The 26,967-nt window shown below is 54.4% G+C and overlaps 1 protein-coding gene and 1 long non-coding RNA gene across 6 annotated transcripts in view; one reads left to right on the plus strand and one right to left on the minus strand.

Moving 5' to 3' along the window:
- Positions 1-273: 273 nt before the first annotated feature.
- Positions 274-24,143, minus strand: LOC123776636 (uncharacterized). 4 transcript variants are annotated; one of them, XR_006775426.2, is made up of 4 exons: positions 22,617-24,143; positions 19,964-22,250; positions 11,717-11,808; positions 274-1,291 (listed from the first exon to the last, which is right to left on the minus strand). It is a non-coding gene; the product is annotated as an uncharacterized LOC123776636 (long non-coding RNA). The 4 variants fall into 4 exon arrangements; XR_015727989.1 differs by having other exon boundaries at positions 12,052-22,250; XR_006775425.2 differs by lacking the exon at positions 274-1,291 and having other exon boundaries at positions 6,935-11,808.
- Positions 24,144-24,764: 621 nt separating this feature from the next.
- Positions 24,765-26,967, plus strand: part of ZCCHC14 (zinc finger CCHC-type containing 14) — a 55,974-nt gene continuing 53,771 nt past the window's right edge. The window contains exon 1 of one of the 2 annotated variants that reach the window (XM_045772803.2): positions 24,765-25,365. In XM_045772803.2, the coding sequence (XP_045628759.2) occupies positions 24,811-25,365 (555 nt within the window). In that variant the 5' untranslated portion in view covers positions 24,765-24,810. The remainder of the gene's footprint in view (positions 25,366-26,967) is intronic. The other variant, XM_045772802.2, reaches the window with a different exon arrangement.

Genomic DNA, 26,967 nt, shown 5'->3' on the forward strand with positions numbered 1-26,967 from the left:
AAGTAAGGTCTGGGGTGCTGGGGGACTCCTCTTCCCTCCTCCAGGATGCTGGTTCGGGTGACTCTGCAGCTTGCAAGGCTACCTAGCCTAGGAGCAGCCCCCCATCTCTCAGCAGAAAGGACTGAGTGCTGGAAGGAAGGGCCCTCTGTTGCGGGAAAGAAGCCTGTGCCAAGGGGACAGGGTCCCGCTCTGACACTTGGTTCTGTGGCTACACCACTGGGCGACCTCAGTAAGCCCCACTCCCCCTCTCAGCCTCATTTCACTTACCTTAAAAAATGAGGGACCGCCACACATCACTGGTCCTCAATAGGGGCACTGATGCCCCCTAAAGAGTATTCTGGAAATTTGCAGGGGTTCCATGAGTGGCACAGTTCCCCAAAACGCAGAATCCCCTAACCCCTGCACTTTCCATTGTCAACAGCAGACCTTCATGGAAATGAAAGCTCCTCTTGCAATTCACGGGTCAAGAACCTCGCTCCGTTTCCTTGTTTGTCTGCTGTCTGCAGAGTGACAATGTACAGGGGGTCGTCCAGGACTGCAACTACCCCGCGGTCAAGGGGAAATCGTCGCTTCTATTTGGACTTGGCCAAGAGTCGGTCACCACTTCGGAAAATCACATCACTGGAGCAATGCCTTCATGGTGTTTGAGCCTCCGTGGGACACACCGTGTCACCGAGCCTCCCCCTCCAGCTCAAGTGACCGTGCTGTCTGGTAGGGTCAGCCCCAAACATTTATCTTTGACGTCCACTGTTTCATTTCAGATGACCTTCCCTTTATGTGACAGTTAGGCCCTCATGTTGGTTGTTTTTTGCAACGGGTGTGTGGATAGATTATGTTTCCTATGAATTTCATTTCAGAATAAGAAAAAGAGCATTCAAAAAAATTTTGAGGTGTGCGTTAGGGCTGAAATAAGTCTGCGGACCACTGAGCTCTGTTTGATTTCTTCAGATCCCTTCCAGCTTCTACATGATGGAACCTGACCTCAGAAAGCTTTTTCCACAATGCTAACCGAGTGTGGTGCCTTCTGCACGACCCCAAACTGTCACTGCACCACAGTGGCCCACGTGCGTCCAGAAGCTGACTTCATCTCACTGACCCCGGGGACTCTCCAGAGGCTTCCTTCGTCCCCGGGTAGATCAGCAGCCCATCGGTGACCCACACTCCCAACCAGCTTGCCTTGTGTGCTTCCCTCTCACCTCGAGAGAGAGAAAAGCCGATACCCCAGACTCAAACTCTTCCTTATGCCATTTCCTTGGGCTCTGACAAGTTCAGTGCCTAACTGGAATGTTTACTGAAAGAAAAAATAAAATAAAAATAAATAGAAGACGACTTCCAAGGAAGTCTCTGGCAACCAGTTTTGCTGTGCTTGAGTGAGTTCATGCCGCGTGACATTCCCTCCTGTTAATTACTGCTCCAAGGCTTATCTTCCCTCTTCTCTTCTCTAGCTTATTATATTTTAATGGCAGCTAGTAGAAGGGTTTGGGCACCGCCTTTGCCATCTGCGTGGAACACAATGTTCAGAACGGGTGGTGTCAGGGATGCCACACAGAACTGGCAGATGTTCCAGGGAGCGGAACAAAGCAAAAGTGAGGAGGTGAGGCTCAGAGCCCACCAAAGCCAGGCAGGGAGCAGACCATGAGGAAGGGCACTCCATGTCGAACAGCGCCCCCCCACCCCACATTCGCATCTACCCAAAACCTCAAAACGTGAACTTGTTCGGAAACAGGGTGTCTACAGGTGTGTAGTTAGGCTACGAGGAGGTCGTATGGGATTGGGGTGTGCCCTCACATGGGCCTGCTTCTTGTAAGAGGAGGACAGGACACAGAGAGATATGGAGGGGAGGCCAGGTGGCAGCGGAGGCAGAGGGTGGAGGGACATGGCCACAAGCCACGGGACACCAGGAGCCCCCAGCAGTGGAAGAGGCAGGAAGGGCCCTCCCCCACAGCCTCCAGAGGGAGCGTGGCCCTGCTCACACCGTGACTTCAGACTGGCCTCCAGGACTGAGAGGATATATCTCTCTTGTTGGAAGCCCTCCAGTTTGTGCCATCTGTAATGGCGGCCACAGGAAACTCTTCCAGGGCTTACGATGGAAAACCGAGAAGGTAAGTGTTGTGGACTGAATGTTTGTGTCCAACCCCCCCCCCCCAAATTCTTATGTTGAAACCCTACCCCTAATGTGACATCAGGAGGTAGGACCTTTGGGACATCCTTAGGGTTAGACGAGGCCATAAGGATGGAGCCCCGGGAACGGGACCCGTGCCCTTCTGAGCATTGGGAGGGGCTTCCTGCCCCTGCTCTGCCCCTCATCATGTGAAGATTCAGGCAGAGGTCACCAGAGCCCCACCGTGCTGCACTCTGACTCCAGAACTATGGGAATAAGTGTGTTGTTTATAAGCACCACCACCCCTGGCCTGGTGTGTGGCATTTTGTTGCAGCAGCCTGAGCCGACGAATATGTAGGTTGATGCCCATCCCCTCCATCCAGCCATCAGCTGCAAGATTGATGTTGAGAACCGGGGTGGTGTGTGGGGTGGAGGAAGGACCTGCCGGGCTCTTGCTTTGCTGAACAACGGGGGGTTTATAGACTCACTGAGCCCTGGGTATGTCAGCTCCAGCTGGTTGAGCCAGCTCCTTCTCCCCACGAGGCATGCTTGATGCCAAGAGCGGCGGCATTTACTGAGTCCTTCCTAAAGCCCTGGCACTCGCCAAGTGCAAAATACAAATACTGACATCTCCATCCTATATAATCTGCTGACAAATCTATTCATAAATCGAATGTGTTGACTCCATATTTTACCCTCAAAACAACTGTATTTCATCAAATACTAGACGCCAAACGTGTAAGAGACACCGTTATGTTCTACACTATTTAGAAATAAAGAAACTTCCAGTGAGACACATCTGTACTTGAAAACACATCCCAATTTTAGAGATGTTAACATGCGAATCTTCAAATCGATGACATGTGGTGCTATCGTCACCCCTATTTTATGGATATGAAAACCGAAAATCGAGGCCAAGGTTACCCCACTCTTAAAGGGTAGAGCCATGATGAAAGCCACTGGAAGTTTGGCTCTGGGGCCTGAGCTCTTAGGGTATACACTGCATCTCCCACAGGGAATACTACCAATTCTACAGCTTTGAGAGTCCTAGGCGGAGTCTCCTGGCTGTCATTCAATGGCCATTCTCCCCCCTTTTCTTTAGCATTACAAACCTTGAGTTCCAGTGGGGACATGGTCACTGGCTATAAACTACATTTCCCAGCCTCCTTTGCAGCTAGCTGGGGCCATATGACTGAGTTCCAGCCAATGGGATGTAGACAGAAGAAACGAGTAAAACTCCCGGGCCTTGTCCTTACAAAGAGGAGGGGGCGCCCCTTCCCTCCTCTGACTTCTCTCTTTGCCCTGGCTGGAACGCAGATGTGCTAGCAGGAGCTGGAGCAGCCACCTTAGATCTTAGGGTGGATACCACATATTGGGGTTGGCAGAGCAACAAGACAAAATATAAAAGACCAGTTAGGGTTGTCATATTAGCCTGAATTGTTTAGTCTTGGGCAATTGTGAGAGAAAGAAAGAAACCTCTTCCTTGGTTAAGCCACTGTTATTTTGGCCTCTGTTCTAGCAGCCAAGATGTAATCCTAATTAATACATACCATTGTGTGCCGGATGCTGCCCGGGAGGCCCAGTCCCAGCCCTCCAACAGTTGTGGGCTCACTGAATGAGAATGTATATAAGACACCCAACGCAGTGCTGAGCTCAGAGCAGGCGCTGGGAGAGAGTCAGGTCCTCACACAAACACAAACCGAGGTAACTGAGGAATCAGTTTGCGTTATCCTGCTTTCTCCAAATCCTACCCAAGTATGGCTGGAAAAACAGCAGGACTCCTGTTTTTCTGGGTTCCCTTGCCCAGCTCCCCACCACGTACACCTTGACAAATAAAACGTTTTCTTGGTAGGCAGAGCAATACCAGCTGTATCGCACTCTTCTTTCCTGAGCCACCCTGGCCAAGTCCCAGGGGACCTCACCAGGCTGCCTATCCTTGTACCCCCCCCCCTTCACCAGGCTCGAGCGTGCCTCACGACCCAGCCTGGCGGCCAGGGCTCCTCATACCTCTGGCCACAGCAGCTGCTTTCGATGCGACTCACGCCCAAGCTGAATCAACCTGCATCTTTACTAAGAACTGACGCTGGATGTTGGGAGAGGGAAAGTCAAGCTCCTCACCTGAGACTGGGAGCTCTAGCGATCATGAAATCTACTGCAGTTGCTGCAGCTGTGTAACAAATTACCCCAGACCTAGTGACGGAAGACCACCATTTACTATGCTGATGTGTTCAGTGGGTCAGCACAAAGCACGGTGTGGATGACCTTGCTGCTCCGAAACATCCGGGGCCTCAATGGCGAGTCTTGAAAGCGAGAGTCGAATTCACCGAAGGCCCAGCCTTTAAACGGGGCAGTGGCTGCTGTCAGCAGAAGCCTCAGGTCCTCTCCATGTGGTCTCTTTGCAAAGGCCAGCCTGGGCTTCCTGACAGTGTGGTTGCTGGTTTCCCAGGGCTAGTGTCCCCAAAGAGAGTGAGCCAGGTAGAAGCTGCATGCCTTTTAAGGCCTAGCCTCAGGAATTACAAGTAACTTCCACTACTGTCTGTGGATTGAGGCAGTTCAGAGGGCATTCAAGGTCAAAAGGAGGGACTGTAAACCCTAGCTCCTGACGAATGTATGTTAAGGTCACATTTTAGAAGAACGTGTGGGATGGGATGTGTGTAGATGTGGCCAAATTTGGAATACACAACAACGTACCCCAGAAGCCTAGAGCTACCACCATCCCTGGCCAAACATTGAGGCTATCTACAAAACGAGGCCAATGCAGAGGAAAGCAGAGCGAAGAGAAGGAGAGCCTCCTGGATCCAGCTGTACCTGAAGCTCGACTCACCTGTCGATTGTCTTTTCCAGTTAGTGAGCCAATAAACATTATTTTTCCTTTAGAGATCTGGGTGGAATTTCTATCATTTGCAGCCAAAAGAATCCCAAGCAACATACAGACTGGAAGCACAAAAAAGCTCGGCTAAGGCGGGACTCCAGCAGTTAGCAGCATGGAGCACTAGCCTGTGCTTTGAAATGACATATTTTCCTCTGCTCTTGGCTAACCGGAGTCCCCAGGCCAGCATCCCCAGTATGAATTTGCCACTCCCTTTAGAGGGCAAGAATCGATGACAGTCTGTTTTTTGTTTGGCTTGGGTTTAAGCAACCAAAATGTTCCCTTTTGCCACGAGTGCAGTACAGGGTAGCATCTGCAAAGTGTGGTCCAAATGGCCCAGATCAAGGTGATTGTCAGCACAAGAGAGAGAAACCCTGGGGCCTGGAACATTCCTCCAGGCTGGTCCTGCGGGGAGATGCCAGGCCTTGGGCAGAGAATAAGAGCACTGTAGCTGGCATCTGCTCTGTGCCAACCATTGGTGTCGTCTGCCCACCTTACTCCCAATCTTTACAGTAATCCTGCAAGGGAGGTCTCATGTTACAAAGGAGGAAACAGAGGCGGAGAGAAGCCATCAGCTTGCCCAAGATCCACACCAGGAAGCTGGGAAGCCAGACGTGTGGGTTTCTGACTGCCTGAATTCTTTCATGCCAAGCTAGCGGGGCTGAGAGGAAACCAGCGCAGGGCGTTCTAGCCGAAGGGGACCACATGCTTGCCTCTGCGTGGGGAGGGAGGACCAGCAAGTCTGTCACGTGGCAAGGAGGGGAGGGGCTCATCACAGGAGCAGATGCTGACGAGGGGGCTTGCTGGTGGTCAGAGAGGCAAGGACTGGCCTCCTGCCAAGGCCATTCTTTGGTGACCTGTGTGTAAATTGAGGCCTGGCCACTCTGAGCAGGGTTTTGGTTTCTGGTTGGTGGCTGTGGACCGGCTCCTGCTTGCCAGCCTCTCTGTTTGGCACTTGGCTGGGTAGACAGAAATGAGTCACAGCCCGGTCCTGCCTGAGCCCCCGTCCCTCTTCCTGGGGAGCAGGCTGCCTGCCAATCCAAAGTAAGCAAAGTGTGGCCCGAGGGGTCAGGATCTAGGAGGGGAAGGAGCCCTGGGATAGTTGATCCTGCTGTGAGGACCTCGAGCTTTGCAGGATGGACCGTGGTGGGGGCCCTAGCCTTCATGGACCTGGGCTGGTCCCACTGCACAGCGTCAGTGGACTGAGGTCCGGGGCTGGCTCTGCCTCCAGTGAGCCATGTGACCCTGGGCCAGTCCCTTCCTCTCTGATTCTCAGCTGCTTGTGTTTAAGATGGAGCAAACTGATACCCGCAGCCCAGTGACCCCCTCCAGCCCAGGCTGCTTGTTGATCCTACTCCCAGATCCTGGGCACTGTGCTGCTCCTGTCTGACCCGTAATCAGGCATCCATCTTTCCTTTCTGTTCTTATAAACTCGCCTGACTCCACCCAGGAATCCCCACCCCTGAACCCAACACGGCTAGCAAGAGCCAGCCCCCCCAAACCCTGGGTGACAAAGTGACGCAGCTGGGCATCACGCCCTGCCCCACATAACTGGTAACGTCCCAAAGGGGACTGGCATCCTCGCCTCAAAGCCTGCAAAGTGCTTTATCTGCTACCGGTGGTGGCCAGAGCCCACCCAGTCTCCAGAGCCAGGCAAAAGGGCCACATGTCGGTGGCGGGGGAGGAGCGGGGGGGGGGGCGGCGGGGAGGAGGACCCAACACAGGAAGTATGGCCAAGAAGCACCCTTACAGTCGGAGTGGGGCACTTTCCAGAAGTGGGATGTGGCCTCATGTGTCAGAGCTGCTGGGGAAGGCAAGGCAGGATGTGATTAATGTCGGCCGTGGGTGTGACAGCCCGCCAGCCTGCCAGCCCGCAGTCTCATTGTTCGAGCAGAACAAATGCAGCCCCCCGCCCGCTCCCCAGCCTGTTGCCCGCCCAGCCCTGCCCTGCGTTGAGTCCCCCTCCTCCCTTGGGGTGTACAAACCCACAATGCCAGGCACTTAAAAATAGCATCCTACCCGAAACGTAGGCATGAGACGGAACTCCAGAAAAGGAGAAAGCATCTCCTCCCTTGCCTTGGAGCACGCGGACTCTGAGCGAGCTGTGCCTGGCGCTGACAAGGGGCCTCTCCCCGCGCCTTCTGTTCCGCGTGGGGAAGGGAAAGCCCATGTGGTAAGCTCCCCAGCCTAGAGCCAGCACTGCGATTCAATGGGGCTGCTGCGTGGGGCATCACCCCTCCCACCCAGGGCCACTCTGCGCCCCAGCCGCGAAGGAGGGGTTGACCTGAGGAACCGACACTGGGAGCTACTCATTTCCTACCTTCCTCCCTCAAAGGTCACCACAGGCTGGCCGTAACTTTGACCTCTCCACCCAGCCTCTCTGGTTGGGTCAGTGACCCACCTGATTGCATTTCCTGCCATATGTTTTTTTTTTTTCTTCTCGGCATTGTTGATAACAGCGAAAAACCAGAAGGAGCTAAAACGTCCAAAAAATAGGGGTCAATCAAGGTAATTATGGCTAAGGTACCAAAGAATACCCTGTGGTGTTCCAGAAGCATCTTCAGAACGCCCCGTTTCTTTGAGTCTGAGACGCTGTCATTTGTCACACGATCGCCCACCCCGTAACCCCCGTCAGGGGAGAGAAAGAGAGAAGCAGCAGCTGGCACGTTTCTTCTGACAATGATTCTAAAACACGTCCCTATTTCAGAAACATCAAAGTGTGGGAAAATATGCAATCTGGTGAAATGGAATGATTTGGAGAAAATGTTCTCGATACATTTTTAAGTTTAAAAGAAGTGGGTTAAGCAACATCATGCCCGGTCTTAAGAAAAACGAGCACGCATATACAGACGTACGCTGTGCTCATTCAACAGCGATTCGAGTCTGTGAAACACGCAAGCCTACAAACAGGCCCGAGGGACGCGTAACAAAAGCTAGCAGTGTGCGTCTCCAGGCCCCGGGGGCTGCGAGCGCTGTGGGTTCTCTTCCTTGACGTTTTCTGTATTATCCGATTTTCTGACTTCATAGTCAGGTGACTAAAATCCCAGTGGCTCCTGATTCCGCCCCACTCTCCACGTGCCCTTGCTCACCTGTGCTGAACGCCCGGCCACAGGGACCCCTTCAGGCCTCACGACCACCTGTGGCGGCAGGAATCCTTGCTGTTGCCACTCTGCAGGTTGGAAAACTGAGACTCAGACAGACTGAGTCATTTTTCCAACGTGGTGGAGCCCGGTTTCAAGCTCCGGCTAGGACGATTCCAGAGCAGAGGCTCCTAACGGTGATGTGTGGACGGGAGCCTCACTGCGGGGCCCTGCGTCTTCTTGCCACAGGGCATCTAAGGACAGCGCCACCTCCCGGCTGGCCAGGAAGGGAGGCCTTGATGTGGAGCCCCGAGACGGCCCCTCAGGATCGGAGCTGGGGTAGCCCCTTCGGTCAGGAGCCACTAACGTGTTTTGTGGCATAAAATGAGCATGATGAGGCTGAGAAAACCAAGACCCAGACAACCAGCCCAGCCCGCCCAGCCCATCTTGGAGGCAGACATAGGAACCGGATATTCCCACAGCACCATGTGAGGATGCTTTGGCAAGACCCCCTGCGCCCCTTTTCATGGTGTCTTCTCGTCCTGCTGAAAGGAGTCTCCAGCTTCCCCAAGAGATAAACATTCCTGACATCATTTCTTCTCAGCCGGGCAGCCAAGAGAGCAGCTGGGAGCCCTCCAAGCAGGGGGTGGAGAGCGGGCTTGTTTGCTGGAGCTCAGTGGAGAATCTTTTCTCTAGGAGACCCCAAGAAACCGTTCCAAACAAACAAAAAGGCTGCTGGGGAAACTGGTGGCTGGGAACCCGGGGCAGCCACTGCAGCCCTAGAGAGAAGGATGGAGTCAGCGAATTCCAGTGCCGCTGGTACTGGGCATCGGCGCCAACCACGGAACTCCTCAAGGCGCCTGGCTGTGCATCCATGACAACAACCCGAGTGGGGCAAGATGGTCCCATTGTCCAGGCAAGGGAAGCTGAGGCTCCTAGAGGTAGAGGACAGCACCACAGCCAGAACACTGCCTGAGCTCAGAACGATGCTCTCCCCACTGTTTGTAATGTCCCTCAGGTCTCGGACTCCTTCGGGGATGCTGTGGAGGCCACATACTCTGCTTTAAAAAATGCGCACAGGCTTTTGTGCAAAACGTGGCGGCTAAATTCAGGAAGGTCAAGCTCTCCTTGAAGGCCTCTGATAAGAATCTCCGTCCACTGTCCAAACACATTCGCCTCCGCCCTGTGTCCCTGGGCCAGCACTGTGGTCAGGGAAAGGAGTGGAGGGATGTTGGTCTCCACCTGCTACCACAGCCTTGAAGGGGAGAAGGACCCAGAACTGTGTGTTCCCTGTAGCGGCCCTGTGCACGCAGGACCAGCACACTGCACAGGCAGAGAGCCAGACCTGGCCCCCCAACATTTCTGGCTATTGGGAGCTCCAGTCTCACCCCCATTTCTAAACCTGTAAGACTCGTGTCAGACTTCGGACCTCCAGAACAGGGAAATAGGCACGTGTGCTGTCTTAAGTCCGGAGTTTGTGGGCATTTGTTACAGGGGCCACAGGAAGGCAAGACACCTGCCCCGAAACAAACATTTGGGGCTTCTTTCCTGGTTTCCCTGCACAGAACGAGCAAGCCCACAGACCTGGAAGCCTGCCCCCATAGGAAAATTCAAGCTCTCCTTTCAGAGAATGCTAAGATGTCAGGTGACCCCTCTGCTCCATCCAATCCCACCACGCCCACACCCAAATCGCTGTGAGAAACTGCCCCTGCTCACGGGCACCAGCCACTCACAGGCTGCTGTGCTCAACGGCCCTGAGCCACATAGCAGCCCATTATGCAGATAGAAAAAGTAAGGTGCAAGGAGACTGAGTGGTGTGCCCAGGGCCACACAGCCACGAACCCAGGTTCCCAAGGCTCTGGGCTCTTCCAGCTCATTCTCATTTCCGACACAGCCAACTGTGAGTGAAGCCAGGTATAATGAAGAGGGTGCCGGCATGGTCACCGCAGGGCGAGGCAGGGCACAGGCAGTGCCGTGTGCATGCCCAGGGAGCGAGGAGGATGAGAAGGCTGTCGTGGAGGGGCCAGCCCCTCGGTTATCCGTGGCAATGGGCCAGCGATGGGAGATAATCCAGGGGTGCTCCTATCTCACCATGGACAGCCCCTCGAACCTCCCAGAGGGGCTCACAGGGGACACAGAACCAACACGTGCCATCCCTCGCTCTGGGCTAACCAGCCACGGAGTGGATGGGAAGGCAGAAAGCGCCTGAGAGTCCATCCCCGCTGGCGAGGAGATAAACCAGGCAGACTTGGCCTCAGACAATGCTGGAAGGCGCCCAGGTGGTCATCTGGGCTAGCCGTATCTGCCCAGCTGTGAAACAACTGATTATGGAGCACAGACACGATCAAAAGCAGACCCTCATGGAATATGATGGCCCCCACGATGATGATAAAGGGCGACAACAGCCTGGTCACGATACCAGCTCCACCCACCCACACCTCATGTAGTGCAGCCTTGTGGAGACACAGCCGGGGTCAAAGTTAGAAATCCGGCACGACGGTATACCACAGCTGACCTCCTGAGCCTCACTGTCCTCCTCTGCAAACAGAACCCTTATTTTGTTCTGGCTTCCACACACTCTGCACACCCCTGGACTTCAGGAGAGGCCAGCTCCAGCCCCAGAAAATCCCTATAGATCAAGGGCCACCATGATGGCTCTAGTCCCCTTGTCTGTGGCTACTTCCAGCACGGATACGTGACACAACCTAGCCAATGAGTGGAGGGGTTCAGTGAAAGATTTTTTTCCCCTTAAAATTGATACACAAAGAAAGATAATCTTTCTCCATCTGTTGGAAGCTGGATGTGATGCCTGGAACAGTTGCAGCCACTTGTGAGCATGAGGAGAACCAGACTGAGGTCAAGGCTGACACAGTGTATGGACAGAAGGAGGCTGGGTCCACAATGGCGTCTGTGAGCCAGGGCATTAACAACTCTGGAGCTTCCTATCTCAGGACTTTTTGGCTTTTTGAGCTGCTAGTTAGCAGGCTACATGGATAATGTCACATGCTAACGTCAGAAGCATGGATGGAGAGTGAATAGAACGTATTTCTGTCAAATGTCATCATACCCTTAATACAGAAAAATGTGGCCAAACATAGGTGACCAAAAATATGAAGATGTTGTGAATCATACCAACTATTTTTTACATTAGCAATCAGCTCCCACATGTAGGTTGATAAGCGGATTGGCTCAGTGATCCCTGATGGCCCCTTTGCCTCTTTTCTCATTTGCTAATTAAGAAGTTAACCTCACATGACCACCAAATTCTCCTCCAGATCAAGTCTCTCCTATCCTGGGATTCGTAGTATAAGGAAATATTAATAATATTTTGGAAAAAAAATTCCACTCCGCAAGCATGAGGGTAGAAACTTAATTACACATAACAAGTCATCTCTGATAGGCAAGATACTGTACTAATTGGAAAAATCAGCATGGTACCACAATCTTTACAAAAGAAAAGGGAGAGCTTTGGAAGAAGCATTGCAAAAACTTATTTGGGAAGTCAGGACGACCGTCAGCAAACATTTAATAAGTGCCTACTGTATATAAGGCGTCCATCTAGAGCTGGAAACCCAGAGTGACAAACACATATCAGAACTAGTCCCTGTCCTCAGGGAGCTAAGAATTTAGTTAAGGTTCTAATAGATGTGTGTCGACAGGACTGACCTTCCCTTGGGATGCTCTGGCATGGCCTCACTGCATTTTACAGCCAGGATGGTTCTGATGGTTCGTACAGATGTTTGCGCGGCATGCTGTCCCTGCGTGAAAGAGAGGAAGTCTCAGCACCAAGGAGCCAATGCATGAAAAGAATCACACGTACGACATATGGACTAGTGGTTTAAAAAAAAAGTCAGCTATAGAAACAACTCTTCAAACAATATCTGAAGCTGACGTCAACACACATTACATATGCAAGCACGCAAACACACGTGTACCCGGGCTGCTGTGGTCTGACGTCAATACACATTAACATATGCAAGCACGCGAACACACATGTGTACCTGGGCTGCTGTGGTTAACGTGGGAGGCCAAGGCCTCCACTCAGTCAGGGCACCTCTAATGTGAGGAGGGTCACCCAGTGGCCAGGACATGGGATCTGTCCTTGCTGGCTGTGTGCAGAGAGAACACAGCCTCTTCATCTGTGAAAGGAGAACCGAGGGAAATGATGCAAAGAACCCAGCCTCCGGCAGGTCTCCAGAAGGGCTGTGAGCTCCGTGACAACACGGCCCCCTAAGCCGTGTGGAAGACACACTCTATGATGACCTTCCTCAGTATTCGGCCTCCAGCTGAGCCATTGTGGAGGGGACAGGGCAGCAGGACTGGGGACCAGGAAACGTTTGTTCTGGTCCCACTATGCCAGCATCTGCTCTCCTTCCTCGAGGCCTGATCGCCTCCTTTGCCAGGTGAGGATAATGATCTATTGATTTCGAAGGCATGTCACACGGTTAAATGAGGCGTGAAAGTGCTTTGTCCCCTGGCATTTCTGCCTTTCCTGCTTTGGTGCCAAAACCTTTAGCTTGGCTGGGCTTGGCAGGAGGCACGGTGAGCTCCCAGCCTTGAGGCCTAGCTCTGTCACTTACAGGCTGTCTGTCCTTTAAAAGTGACTTGCGACTCTGTGCCCTGTGCATCGAACCCACTGGATAAATGACGGCAAGTGTGATAACATCCTGTTCTTTTTGGTCTGTGACACGGAGATGGCTTGGGCCAACCTGGGGGTTGTCTGTGCTGTAAACACACACACACACACACACAGGTCAGGGAGGCTCATTCGGCATCCAGAGCTCCTTCAGAGTCCAGGTGATGTGGAAGACGCCTCACCCTGGCCCTGTCTCCACTGTTGACAGCACAAGCCTGTTGTGGGACCCCCACCCTCGTCGGAACACAGGAGGAAGGTGCTCCTAGAGACGCCACCAGCCACCATGTCTTGATCACCTGCTGAGCAGTATCTCATCTCATTCCCCAGCCACCTTTTGAAGTAGACACATTTACCTCCATTTTGCAGAGGAAGGGAGACACAGGAGAGGAGGCGAATTGCAATCCAGGGGTGAGAGCCAGGATTAGAATCCGCTCCCTCTGACTTCTGCAGCTCCTGCCCTTAACCTCTCTGGTCCACCAGAGGGAAGATGGGCTTGGGAAGGCTCCGGTGGGCAAACCATGGTATCGGCTAGGAAGGCATTCAGCAGCAGGTAGCAGACAGCCCAACTAACTTGAACAAACGTGGGTTACTTTTCAAGCAAGAAGCACAGTGGAGCAGCTGGGTGGTGCCAGGCACAAGGTCTGGGCGAGCGTCGATCATCGCAAGGTGACAAGATAGCAGCTGAGGCCCTCCAACGCTGTGGCCGCACCGCGTTCAAGAGAACCCTGGTGGGGAGGGTGAAGAGGGTTGCCTGCCGCAGTTCCCCTTCTGTTAGAAAAGCGGTTTTCCAGAAACCCCTCGTCAGGCTTTTCCTGTCTTATTGGCCAGAACTGGATGACAAGGTTCCTCCCGGATACAAGTGAAGCTGGACATGTAGAAGTTTTGTTTTCCAACCTTTGTAGCCAGAGATGGTGAGACAGAACACCCGGGAATGGCCTTCTGGTTGTTCACCAGCCGTGGTGAACAATTACCAAGTGTCCGAGTGTCCGTCCCCACCCTTGCCTTGGAGACCAGATCCATGCCCTGGAGCCATCGTTGCAAAGCTCCGCCACACACAGAGTGGGGGGGGGGTGCTTAAAACATTAGAAATCTGCTCTCTCTCGGCTCTGGAGGCCACAAGCCCAGAGTCAAGGTGGTGTAGGGCCTCTCTTCCTCTGGAGGCTCTACGGGAGGTCCTTCCTCTCCTCTTCTAAAAGGATTCCAGTTCTTGGATTAGGACCCACCCTCATAACCTCATCTCAACCTGATTACATCTGCAAAGACACTATTTCCAAATGAAGTCACATTCACAGGTACTGGGGGTTGGGACTTTTGGGGGAACACAACTCCTAACAGAGACCATGTCAGCCTTCTGTCTTTGGGAGGGAATGTAATGGACCACACCTGTCCCCTTCAGAAGCACAAAGCCATCTTCTTCCACGATTAGACCCCCCCCACCCCACCCTGCTCCCATGGAGTCAGGTCAGCCTTGCCTGAGTAGGAGGTTTCGTATCCCCCCTTCTCCTTCCTCACACTCCCTGTCCACCAGAGGCCCTCCGGGGTCCTCTGCAGCGGGGGCTCTTCTCTCCTCCACCTCCCTGAGGGTTTTCTTAGACATGTGAGTCCCAAAGCCCTTCAGAGACAAAATGGTTTTCAAACCCCTGAACTTACCTCCCACCTGAAACCCGGCACTTGCCGTCCACGTGGCCCCTCAATGCTCAGGGCTCCTGGGGTCACCTTTCCAGGCAGGGCTCAGCTCCTCCCCTGGCCCAGCACCGGCAGTGGTTACCTGTCCCCAGGTGACATGCCTGTGCAGCCAGAGCCGCGTAAGCCCCTTCCGCAGTCCTCCCCTTTGTGACCAGATGAGGAAATTGCTCTTGGAGGAGCAGCCCTGGGGCATGCAGCTTCAGCACGTGGGGGCGGGGTGAGGGGCAAGAATCCTTACACCTGAGGATCCCAACCCTGACTGCTCGCACTTACTGAGCACCTGCTGCAAGCCCAGTGGTTCACGCCTACCACCTCCGAGTCATGAGGCAGGAGCTCCTGGGAGCTGGGAAGCGGCTTGCGCCCAAGCTAGGTGCACCTAGAGCAAAAAACTTTGCTGCTGGCTTCTTTGGGGGGGGGGCAGGATGCAATTTTCTGGGATGTTACCCCAAAGAGGGAATTCATTGTGTTAGAGGACTTTAGCAAGATGTCTCCTGGTCCTAAAAACCTATGAAACAGCAGGATAAAACGTGGTTAGACCCACTCAGCTCCCTCATCTTCAGTAGCTGCTTGAGCACAAGGACAGGGGACGCGTGTCTGATTTCCGTTCACCTCTGCAGCCACCGAGCACTCCCCAAGCTGAGTTCATTTGGTGCCTCTATGACTTTGTAAGGGCCGGGGGAGGGATAATAGGGGATTGTCCAACCCTACAACTTCATTCCCCGTCGTCGTTCTCAGCATCCCCACCCCCAGACCCTCACCAGGAGCACAGGTGTGTTAATCTGTGCGGCTGCAGAACCCATTAGCACAAACTCACAGGCCTGGAACAGCACGCATGTGTCATCTGGCAGCCGCACACACCGGGAACTGGAGCAGACTCATTTAGGATCTCGGCTCGGGTCTCATGGGCAGAAATCAAGGTGTCAGTGGCTGGGTTCTTGCCCATGGGAGAATCGAGAATCTGCTTACAAGCACAAGCGGGTTGTGGCAGAATCCACTTCCTTGAGGCTGTACGTCTGAGGTCCCTGTGTCCTTACTGGGTATAGGTCAGGAACCCCCTTTGCTTCCTTCCCATGTGGCCCTGTCTGTTTTACAAGCAGCAATGACATCTCCTGCCCTCCTGACTATTCTAACATCACTGACACCCCATCTGCCACCAGCCAGAGAAAAAGCTCTACTTCTAAGGCTCACCTGATTGGGCCAGGCCCACCCAGATCATCTCTGTATGTGTCGGGGTCACCTGACCTGGGACTTTACATCTGTAAAATCTCTCCACTTAGATCAGTGTTTGGATAACCAGGGGCTGGGAATCGGGGGAGGGGGGCGTCCTTGGAATTCTGCCTACCCTGGGAGGTCTTACAGGGAGATTAGCTGCAAGAGACCCCCACCCCATCTCTTGGCAGGGAAGAACCACCTTCCTCCTTCTCTGGTATGAAATAGGCCCTTACCCCTTACCCTGAAAGAAAAAAACATAACAGAGACCTGGCCTCCAAGGGGAAACCCAAATATTCATACCGAACAAACGTGTCTTCCGCAGGTTGTGGGGCAGGCCATCCATCAGGTCACACTCGGAAGAGTTGGCCATTAGATTTCTTTTTCCTTTTTTCAGTACATTTTAAAGTGACGAGGTGTCAGAGCTTTTCAAAACCAATTCTCAGAATGAAGTGTAATGAGTTTCCCAATATAGCGACTCTTCCTCACTAGGTGTAGATGACCCCAGCAGCAGAAGAAGAGACCCATGAGGGTCCCCACGCTCTCAGTACACAGGCTGCAGGGGCTTCGGACGGCTCTGCCTTTCCCTCACTGTACTGGGTGGAATGGTATCCCCCCAAAACCCACGTCTACCTGGCACCTAAGAACGTGACGTTATTTGGAAATAGGGTCTTCACAGATATAAACAAATTAAATGAGGTCACACTGTTTCGGGTGGACCCTGAACCCAAAGCCTGGGGTCCTTGTGAGAGAACGGACATTTGGACACAGACACAGGAAGGAGGCCACGTGGAGATGGAGGCAGAGGCTGCAGTGATGTGGCTACATGCCAAGGAGCACCAAGGCTGGGAGCGAGGCTGCCCCACCGGCCCAGTGATTCCAAATATCCAATTGCCAGGGCTGTGAGGGGATACATTTCTGTGGTTTTAAACCACAAGGTTTGTGATAATTAATCTGTGGCAGCCCTAGGGAACTAATACCCCCACTGCGTATGTGTGCTATTTATTTATGTATTTATTTATTAATATTTTGTTTCTTTATTTGAGAGAGAGAGAGAGAGTACAAGTGGGGGAGAGGGGCAGGCAGAGGGAGAGGGAGAAGCCGACTCCCCGCTGAGCAGGGAGCCCAACGGGGGACTCGATCCCAGGACCCTGAGATCAGGACCTGAGCCGAAGGCAGACTCTTCGCCCACTGAGCCGCTCAGGCGCCCTGGTGTGTGTGCATGTTTTGAATGTAACCCTGACCGGCTACAACCCTCACTTGACTTTACTATTCCATCCACCTTCAGTCACTCACTTTTTGCTGGCCTCTTTAAAAGTATTTTAATTTGTAACCCTTGGTGTAATTATATATAAAACTGGATTTCAAAAGCAAATACCTCATATCACGCATAAGAATAAACTCCAGGGGTGCCTAGGTTGCTCAGTCTGTTAAGCATCCCACGCTTGATTTTGGCTCAGGTCATGGTCTCAGGGTCATGAGGTCAAGCCCTGCACTGGGCTCTGTGCTGAGCGTGAAGCCTGCGTAAGATTCTCCCGGTCCCTCTGCCCCTCTTCTCCCTGCTTATGCGTGTGCACTTGGGCTCTCTCTCTCATAAATAAATAAATAGATAAATAAATAAATAAATAAATTCAAATGGGTCAGGGATCTAAATATGAAAAAAAATGAAACCATATACATAATATAAGAAAACATGTAAACATATAAATTTCTTTATAACCTGGGTGTAGTGAGGGGTTTTCTAACCACAACTAAAAATCCAGATGTAATAAATGATCATAAAAATAAACGTTTTCAAGGTAAAAACACCGTAAATGAAGTCAAAGGCAATTGACAAACCGGGACAGAATATTTCCAAAATAAATGACAGATAAAGGGCTATTAACTCTAATATATAAAGAATTGTTAAAAATTGATGGAGGGGCTCCTGGGCAGCTTGGTCTGTTAAGCATCCAACTCTTGGTTTCGGCTCAGGTCATGATCTCATGGGTTGTGGGATGGAGCCTGGTGTTGGCTCCTTGCTCAGCTTGAAAGATTCTCTCCCTCTGCCCCTCTCCCCACTCATGCCCCCCACTCCATCTCTCTAAAAATAAATAAATATTTAAATAAAATAAATAATTAAATGAAAATTGATGGAAACCAAGACGCAAAACCTGATAGAAAAATGGGCAAAAAACATGAACAGGCAACTCATTAAGAAAAAAAAAAAAGATACAAAAATGGCATCTACATCTGGTTCTCCAACCCTGCCAGAGACTCTGAGTCCCCTGTTGTAATTTAATAAACCTGTTTCTGGTCAAACCAGACATAGTAGACTCTGCTGTTTGCAGTTTATCTCATAAGCACAGGCTGTTTCCAGATACCAATCCACCTCAAAGCGCAGACTTTCCAGCCTACAGTGTCTCCAAAAGTTACTTACACAGAGTGTGTAAGTGTAGAGACAGCTGTGTGAAAGAGTTTGTGGATATATTTTCTTTTTCTTTTTCTTTTTTTTAAAGATTTTGTTTATTTATTTGACAGAGCTAGAGACAGCCAGCGAGAGAGGGAACACAAGCAGGGGGAGTGGGAGAGGAAGAAGCAGGCTCCCAGCAGAGGTGCCTGATATGGGGCTCAATCCCAGAACGCCGGGATCACGCCCTGAGACAAAGGCAGACACTTAACAACTAAGCTACCCAGGTGCCCCTGTGGATATATTTTCAATCACAGTTTTATCACAACAGCAGCACTGCTTTCTGGGGTGAGCACCTTGAAGGAGGGAGCATTACTGGGTTGGGTGAGCTCTGGTGTGTTTGCTTAAAAAGAATCCTCCCATGTTTTAGAGTTACACCTTGTCACCCAGACAATATGTTATCTGCCTTTGGAATGTGTTTTTCACCCGGATTTGAGTCTGGGTGTGTCCTGTGTCTTGAGATGTCAAGCCAGGCAGTGAAGCCTTGACTGGGATGGCACTGGGAAGCAATCCAGTTCCTCCACGTTAGCCCTGCTTGTGCTTCTCAGACACACCAGGGGATCTAGAGGAGGCAGATCGGGTTTCAGCCTGGTGCAAGGTCCAGGGTAAGCAGAACTGCCCTCCGAAACTCAATCAACAAAGCACAGAAACAACCTGAACGCCCAGCAATAGGGGATTAGTAGAATATATCGAGGTATATCCAAACAACAGGATTCTGGGCTGCCCTTGAAAACCAGGACTTACAAGAGAGTCTGTGACATGGGAAGACATCTGCAATACATTGTTAAATGGAAAAAAAGAGATCGTAAAATGTGGAGAACAGCCCTATCTCTGTGGAGAATACCACTTCTGTAAAAATAGGTGTGCATAAATACATGTGAATACAACAGCATCCAGGAGGATGTGTTTTAAAATGTTAACGTTGGTTATGACTGAGGAGTGAGATTACTTGTGACTTTTATATTGTTTTTTGGTGAGACAGAATCTCTGTACAAGGAGTATGTATTACCCCATAATCAGGCAAAACAACACTAATATATACATATATTATTACTTATATATGTATAAAACCCCTAACTTATTTGCTTTAAAATGGTCCATTAGAAAAACGTACGTCTGCCAGGGTGCAGTGGGAGCAATAGATGAACCACTGCTGTGGAAGCTGGGCAGTGGGGACTCAGGAAATCACTATACCAGTCTAATGATTTTTGGGTATGCTTGAGAATTTCCATAGCAGAAAGATAAGCAAAACACACTAAACCGAAAGCAGCTATGAATTAACTGCTGGCTTTCAGAGCATATAACGGTGGTGTGAGAAAGGTAGAAATGTGAAAAATGAACAAACAGACAAAGGAAAGAAGACTCAGGACTTAACGAGAACCCATGAGCCATTGAGGGTCTGACCTCTTTAAGCCTCAGCTTCCCCGGCTGTAAAACAGGAGGATCCTTGTCCACAGGCAGGCCCATGGTATGGACGTGACTGATTATTTTGGTGGTTGCTCTTGGTCCAGAGAAGCAGGCTAGATGCCTGAAAGCAAAACCTCCACTCCCCAAAGCAGTTTTCAAACATCAGTGTGCACCGGGGTCACCCGAGAGCTAGCAAAATGCCGAGTCCAAGACCCCAGCCCCTGGGAGTCTGACTCCGTACCCAGGCTCAGGCTAAGGAATGTTCATCTTAAATAAGAGCCCGGACAATTTCCCACTGTGGAAATGCTGCACCTAGCCAAAGGCCATAGACACTCAGGAAAGCAGGTCTGCCCTGGAGGAAAATGTGCAGCTGTGCAGAAACAGCTCCGGGCACTGTTGGCAATGGTTGCCCATTTATGACTTCAGGTGGACTCAGTCAGCAAAGTCCAGGCTGGGAAAAACTGGCATGCAACAAATACAACCAGAGTCTCTGGTTTGCAGAAATAATGAATAAATGACATGTCACCTTTGTGCTTTCCTCCGGGAGGGACAGTCTGGGCAACTGACTTAGGTCAGGATGTGGTTCCAACACGCACAAACTGCGCAGCCCTGGGCCCACGGTGACTAGTCCACATCTGTAAAAGGGAACAACAGCAGTAGCTGAGAACCAGGCATGCAGAGTTGTGGTGGTCACACCAGGCGATCAGGAGCTGAGGCACCAAGCAAGGATCCCGTCAGGAAGAGTAGGGACCCACTCCTTAAGGCCTGCACGTAAGGGGTTTGGGGTCCCTTTGTTTTCTGTCGCAGAAAGGCAGGGCCTTGGACAAAGAAAAAATGAAACTCAGTAGGCGTCTCCAACTGGAGGCCACGCATACCCTTGAACGAACCCTCAGGGAAAAATAAGTGGGGGATCCCAGCACAGAGCCTGTGTGTGCACCTGCGCCCTGACTGCTCAAGGAGCTATTGTCTTAACCAGAGTCCCAACCTTAAGGTGCTGTTTTCATTTTCCTATCACAATGTGGCCTCTAGGCTCCTCTTCTAGGGTTAGGTTGTAAATGAGAAGGGAGAAGTGGGGTGACAGAGGCGGGGATGGGGTGCAGCACCGGACATGGAGTCCAGGTGGCCAAGCTCTGGCCTCAGCCCTGGTTCTGCCGCCACAGCAATGTCACCGGTATTACCACTCCAGACAAAGGAAGTCATCCCAGGCACATCACGTCTTCATTGCAAAATCATTTCTTTGGGGCATTCGGGGTGAACTCCCAGTGTCTCCCTCTCTCTCTCTCCCTCTCCTCAAAAATAGTACTAATCTAAACTCCATTCCAGCTCTATGGAAAACAGAGACATACTGTTCTGCCCTAGACCTAGACTGTGAGCTCCCGAGGGCAGGGCCCACAGCACCTGGACCAGCCCCTGGCCCAAGTTAGGCACGTGGCAGGTGTGTTCATTCCTGGGAGTAAACTTGCTGTCCCACTCAGCCTCTTACCAGGAATCTCTCCTTGTCTGAACACAGGGCCTGCTTCCCTTTTGCCTACAACCCCTTTGATCACATGGGGGAATGCCCTGCCATCTGACTTATCCTGTGCTCCCCCTCCCCAGCCTCCTCCCATGGATCCTCAGGCCCTCCACTTTGAAGGAAGTGGAGAAATGTTCAAATCCCACTTGAAGCCAGGGATCACCTTTTGCAGAGAGAGGGAAAGGGACCAGCTCCAAATAGCTCAGAGCTGGAGGTTGTTTTAGGGAAAGAACCCTAAGTGTGAGGAAGAGCAGCAGCTGTCTAAGGGAACTGCAGCCTCATGGCCAGGCCTGAGGGACAACATTGGGAGGGACTGGCAGGTCGTCGTCCACTCTCCCCTCCAGGAGGCTCCTGGCTGCTTCCTGGGGAAGGGAACAGTATGCTAAGAGAAAGCTCCCACAGATGGGTGGCCATCTGCTTTGAAGACGGGAGTGCGGGCCGTCCATTCCTTAAAGTGGACGAGCTGGGTCTCATTCTTCTTGGAGGTCCCCAAGTCCTTAGTGGGGTCTGGTCCTGCAGGGTAGTGATTCACCATCTGTGGAGCTGAATTAAATTGCGCTGGAGCGAAGTTGAGGGGAAATCACGCTGTAAGAGGGTCCAGGGGCAGCCATGACAAATGACCACAGCCTGCAGGCCTCACAAGACAGAAGTGTTCTTCTGCAGTCAGACATCGAAAGGTGAGAGGTCGCAGGGCTGCACTCCCTCCACAGGCTTGGGAGGGGGGGTCCTTCCCACCTCTTCCAGCTCCTGGTGGCTCCAAACCTCTACCTATGTCTTCAATCGTGACCCCCCCTCCCCCGTCCCCTGAATCCCTGCTTGTTCTTTCCTGTGTATAACAAGAGACACACTCATTTTGATTCTTACTTAAAGTATATCTGCAAAGACCCTATTTCCAAAAAAAGTCACACCCCGAGGTTCTGGGTGGACACGACCTTTTGCGGGACACCATTCAGGCCAGTACACACATTCCACAGCAAACAGCACAGCAGAAAGTGGCGAGAAAGCAGTCAGGAGCTGGCAGGCCTTGTCCTGGTACGTGTGGCTCAGTTGTCCCAGCTGTCCGGGGCCCCTGTTAGCACCTCTGACCACCACTGCCAGCTGGGAGTGGGGTCCTGGCTTCCTTTTACAGATGAGGAAACTGAGGCTTGAGTGAGTGGCCGAGGTCACACAGCTGGCTGGAGCTGGGACTGGAACACAGGTCAGCTTGACACCATCACTTGGGGCCTTCACAGCATGGCTGGGCTGGATTGGAGGAACCCTCAGTGACGGAGAGCCCTGAGATCTTTCTGCTCCGAGGAACCTAATTAACCAAGAGAAGGCAAAGGTGTTGACTTGCCTTGATTTTCACATTGCTTTACTTCCACATACCATAAATTTTGGAATGTGCCTACTTCCCTGGAGCCACTTGAAAACATGAGGTCAAAGAGAACAAGGATTAATTTAATTATTTATAGAAATTAGTCTGTACTGGGGAAATGAGGCAGGAAGACCCAATGGGGCCAGACTTTCCCCTGCTGCCTATGTGGATTTTACACTGCCTAGCATTGTCACCCAGATGCTGGGATGCCTGGGACTGTCACCTGGATGAGGGATGCCTGGGACTATCACCTGGTTGCTGGGATGCCTAGGAGTATCACCCAGTTGCTAGGATGTCTAGGACTGTCACCTGGTTGCTGGGATGTCTGGGACTGTCACTCGGTTGCTGGGATGTCTAGGACTGTCGCCTGGATGCTGGAATGTCTGGGAGTGTCACCTGGTTGCTGGGATGCCTGGGGCTGTCACCTGGATGCTGGGATGCTTGGGCGTGTCACCTGGATGCTGGGATGTCTGGGACTGTCACCCGGACGCCTGCTCCTCCTGTCACTGGCCAAGAGCCCCAGAGTGGCTCTGAGAAATTTTGCCCAGGGAGTGGAGAGGGGTAAGGAAGTGGGAAGCAGATTTTCTTTTTCTCCCTAGTGTGGCTCTGCAAAATCTGTCCAACCTTGAAGTCCCAAGGCTGGAGAACGTCCTGTTAGGAAGTCTCCAGCATCTCGGACCATGTCCTGAAGAAATGCGCTCATGGATCCAGTCCTTCGCCTCGTGCACTGCTGAGAACCAGGGTATGAGCTCCGCAGGGCAAGGAGGGCAGGGCAGTGCGCACCCCTGGCCCCAGGCCTCAGAACCTGGCACACACAGCTGCTGAACCAATGAACCCGCACATGAGTCACAGACACCCGCAGACGGGACCTAGGGGCAGGGCGGGGAGCATGGGCGAGTGCTCCGCGGCAGCGGTCTCCACACCCACCGCCTGCAGCTGTAGGGTGTCCAGGGGACAGGGTGCGCCGGCCTCCCCGCAGCTTGCAGCCCGGCTCCACGCACAGGCTGGGGCAGGCGGGCGCATCTGCGCTCTCTAGCCTCCCCGCTCGCGGACAGGAGGCCGGCTTAACAATGGCTCCGTCTGGGCGAGGTCTGCGGAGAACCGGGCTCCCTGCTCACCCCAAGGCAGGCCGGCTGGCTCGCACGGGCGAGCGCCGGCCCTCCGTAAGCTCACGACCTTCTCGCAAGCCCCCCGGGGCGGTCAGGATTACCCTCGGGTTCCGCGGAGGCGCCCAGGGCTCAGAGAGGCCAAGCGACTCGGCCAAGGTCACACAGCTTTGCTGACGGAGCCCCGGGGCGCGCGGCTCGGGTCTCCGGAACCCCGCTCCAGCAGCTTTCCGGAGACGCTCGCCGCCTCCCTACGGCGACGCCCGGGAGTCACACAGGAAGGCCGGACGCCCGGCTTTCACCTCAAACAATGCTCGGCGCAGATCTGGGGGAACAAAAGCGAGCAGGAATCCGCCCCGGGTTTTCCGCCGCTCCGGCCCCGCCGGCCGCCAAGGGGCGGGACGGGGCGGCTCCGATGTGATCGACAGCCCTGGGAAGGCGTGGCCGCAGCGGGGGCGAATCGGATTGGGGACCCGGAACAATCACGGGCCGAGAAGGGGCAGCCCGAGCCAATCAGCGGGGGGGGCGGGCCTGGCCGGCGCGGCTGTCGCGAGAGGCGGCCACCCCGCCCACTTGCGCCTTGTCCCGGCGCCCGTCAGCAGCGAACGCGGCCGCGCTCGGCCCGGATCCGTCCGCGGCGCGGGGAGAGGCCGGAGCGCGAGGCCGCGCGAGTGCCGGCGCAGATCCCTCCGCCGCTGCCGCCGCCGCTGACTCCGCCGCCGCTGCCGCCGCCGCGACCGCCAGTCCCTGCGCGCCCCGCGCCCGCTCGCCGCTCCCGACGCGCCCGCCCGCCGCCCGCGGCCTGCGACCCGGCAACGGCCGGCCGGCCCAGGCGCGGCGGCGGCGGCGGCGGAGGACGAGGAGGAGGAGCAGCAGCAGCGGGAGGAGGAGGAGGCATGGCCCGGGCGGCTCCGGCGGGGGGCGGCCCGCAGTGACAGACCCTGCGGCGCGGGGGGAGATGGGGGCGGCCGCCTCCCGGGCGACGACGACGACGACGACGAGGAGCGGCCGCCGCCGCCGCCGCGCACCGGACGCCGCTGGGGACGGGCGCGGGCCAGGAGCCCGCCCGTGAGCGGGGGGCCCGCGGCCGCTCGCCGCCCCCGGCCGCCCCGGCCGCCCCGGGCCCCCCCGGCGCCCCGCGCGCGCCCGCCCGCCGGCCCCTGGCGGGGGTCCCGCCCGCGCCGCGCGCCCCCGGCTCCGGCCCCGGCGCGGCCCGCGGCGCTCGCCCGCCCTCGCCCGGCGCGGGCCCCGGCCCCGGCCCCGGCCCCAGCCCGCGCGCCCCCGGTCCCGGCGCGCCCCGGACCCCCGCGCCCCCCGCCCGCGCCCGCGCCCGCCCGCGCCCCCGGCCCCGGCCGGCGGCCCCCGGCCCCGGGGCGCGGCGCGGCGCGGGCGGCAGCATGGTGGAGAAGCGCTGCCCGCTGCAGAGGGACGGCGTGTACCGCTGGTTCTCGGAGCTGCCGTCGCCGCAGCGCGTGGAGTTCCTGTGCGGCCTGCTGGACCTGTGCATCCCGCTCGAGCTGCGCTTCCTCGGCTCGTGCCTCGAGGACCTGGCCCGCAAGGACTACCACTCGCTGCGCGACTCGGAGATCAAGGCCAACAACCCGGCCGACTTGGGCAGCCTCACCAACCTGACGGACGAGGTGGTGCGCAGCAAGCTGCTCGTGTCGCTGGCGCTGCTGGGCTCGGAGCAGCGCGAGGCGGCGGGCGTGCTGTACCGCACGCTCACGCACATCGACTCCATCATCCACAACTACGGGCTGCAGCTCAACGAGGGCCGCACGGGCGATGAGTTCCTGCTGCTCTTCACCATGGCCTCCAACCACCCGGCCTTCAGCTTCCACCAGAAGCAGGTGCTGCGCCAGGAGCTCACGCAGATCCAGAGCAGCTTGAGCGGCGGCGGCGGGGGCCACGGCGGCAAGAGCGCGCTGCCCACCTGCCCGGCCTGCCACAAGGTGCGCGCCCCCTGCCACCCCGCGCCCCCGGGGCCCCTTGTGAGCGGTCGCACCCGTCCGCCGCACGAAGGTTGCGGGGCGCCTGGGCCCCGGGGAGGCCTGCCCAGTCAGAGTTCGCTGTTCCTTTGTGCTTTTCTTTTTTCCTTTCACGCCTGCGGCTGCAGGCGCAGTAAGACCTTTGTCCCCTTAATGGGGCCCTTGGGCTACAGGTCAGTTACGCCGGGTGTCGTCCGAGTTTCTCCAAATCCGGTGCTTCTTAGCCGGAAGGGAAGCCGCTGGCGAGGTGGAGGTGGGAACCTCAGCGGACGGCGCGGGGGCTGTACGGCGCCCCCACGGCCTACGTGTCCTTTCCCTTGGTGGGGCGGGTGTCGCCGCTGGGCAGGTGCGGAGCCCGGCTCCCGGGACAGGCACAGAAACACGTCTGCAGCCTTGGACGCATGCGGGCCGCCTGCCTTTGTGGGAGCAGATCCCGGGTCTGCCGCGAGTCCCAGGGTGTTGGTCTCCTAAGGAATGTTAGGTTAACGGCTCCCGTCTCCAAACTAAACAGGAAGAGCATTGTGGTTATTCACTTGGAAATGTGAACTTTTGTCTAAATGTTTCAAAACTATGTAAACAAGTGTTCGGGGCTCAAACTCATTTTTCACAGCCCCCTGGGACCCAGTGCCAAAATGGTGCTCCAAGAAAAAGGATTTCTCTTTGACCCAGTGTGGCGTGTGTTCAGATGGCACTGGGACTCTTGGAGAAGAGACGGCAGTCAGGACCAGTAGTGCTGCGTGCCTTTCTCGGTGTCTGGGTCCTCTTGGGTCCTCTCTGGTTTGCTCCTGGTGGTTTTCAAGCTGTCTCTCAGCCCTGGGTTGTGGCTTTTCTTTTTTAATGTTTTTCTCTAAGATGTGGTTGTGCTACCTACGTTGGTTTTAATGTGTCTTCTCTTTTTTTGGTGACGTGGAGCTCCGAGACTGTGGTTTTCTTTTTAAATGAGTGTGGAAATGCCACTGTGAATCTCATGTTGTGCACTGGGCAGAAACATGGTGTTCCCACTGCAACAAAGGGAAAGCAGTGTCCTAGGCAGTGTGGTTGTCTGTAGGGGGCTCAGTCAGCTTTGGGGTGCCAGTGCCATGTCACCTGTTCGTGGGATCTCAGTCCCTGATGGTCAGGTTCCTGTGCTGCTAGCCTTGTGTTTGGACGCTGTGCGCTGACGTCTGGGGCTCTTGCTCCAGTCCTGCTCCTCTCTGGAGGGCGATTCCTTTGTGTATGCAGATTCACCCCTTTACAAAAGGGGAAGATGGCGATTATTATCTTGGGGGGGCAGGGGCTAGCGGTAGAACGAAAGTGTGCTAAGAGAACCTTTCTGTCAAGTGAGAAATCCCTCTGATGACACGAAGGGCCAGTCTCCCCCTCACCCCTGCTCACACACTTGGAACTGGCCAGCTGTGTGACCTTGGCCAGGATCCCGCCTCCCCTTGGTATTTCTCTGTAGAGTCGATGGCAGGTTACCTGCCTCCTGGGCTTGCTGGAGGGCTGCATGAGGTCATGCGTGATGTGCCCAGCACATGTGCAGGGACTGCTCCCTTCTCTGCCACGTCCATCCTCTCTGGGTTTTTA

The sequence above is a fragment of the Ursus americanus genome, chromosome 21, assembly GCF_024610735.1.
Source record: "Ursus americanus isolate L20-20 chromosome 21, mUrsAme1.1.p, whole genome shotgun sequence".
In the NCBI taxonomy this organism is placed as follows: Eukaryota; Metazoa; Chordata; class Mammalia; order Carnivora; family Ursidae; genus Ursus; species Ursus americanus.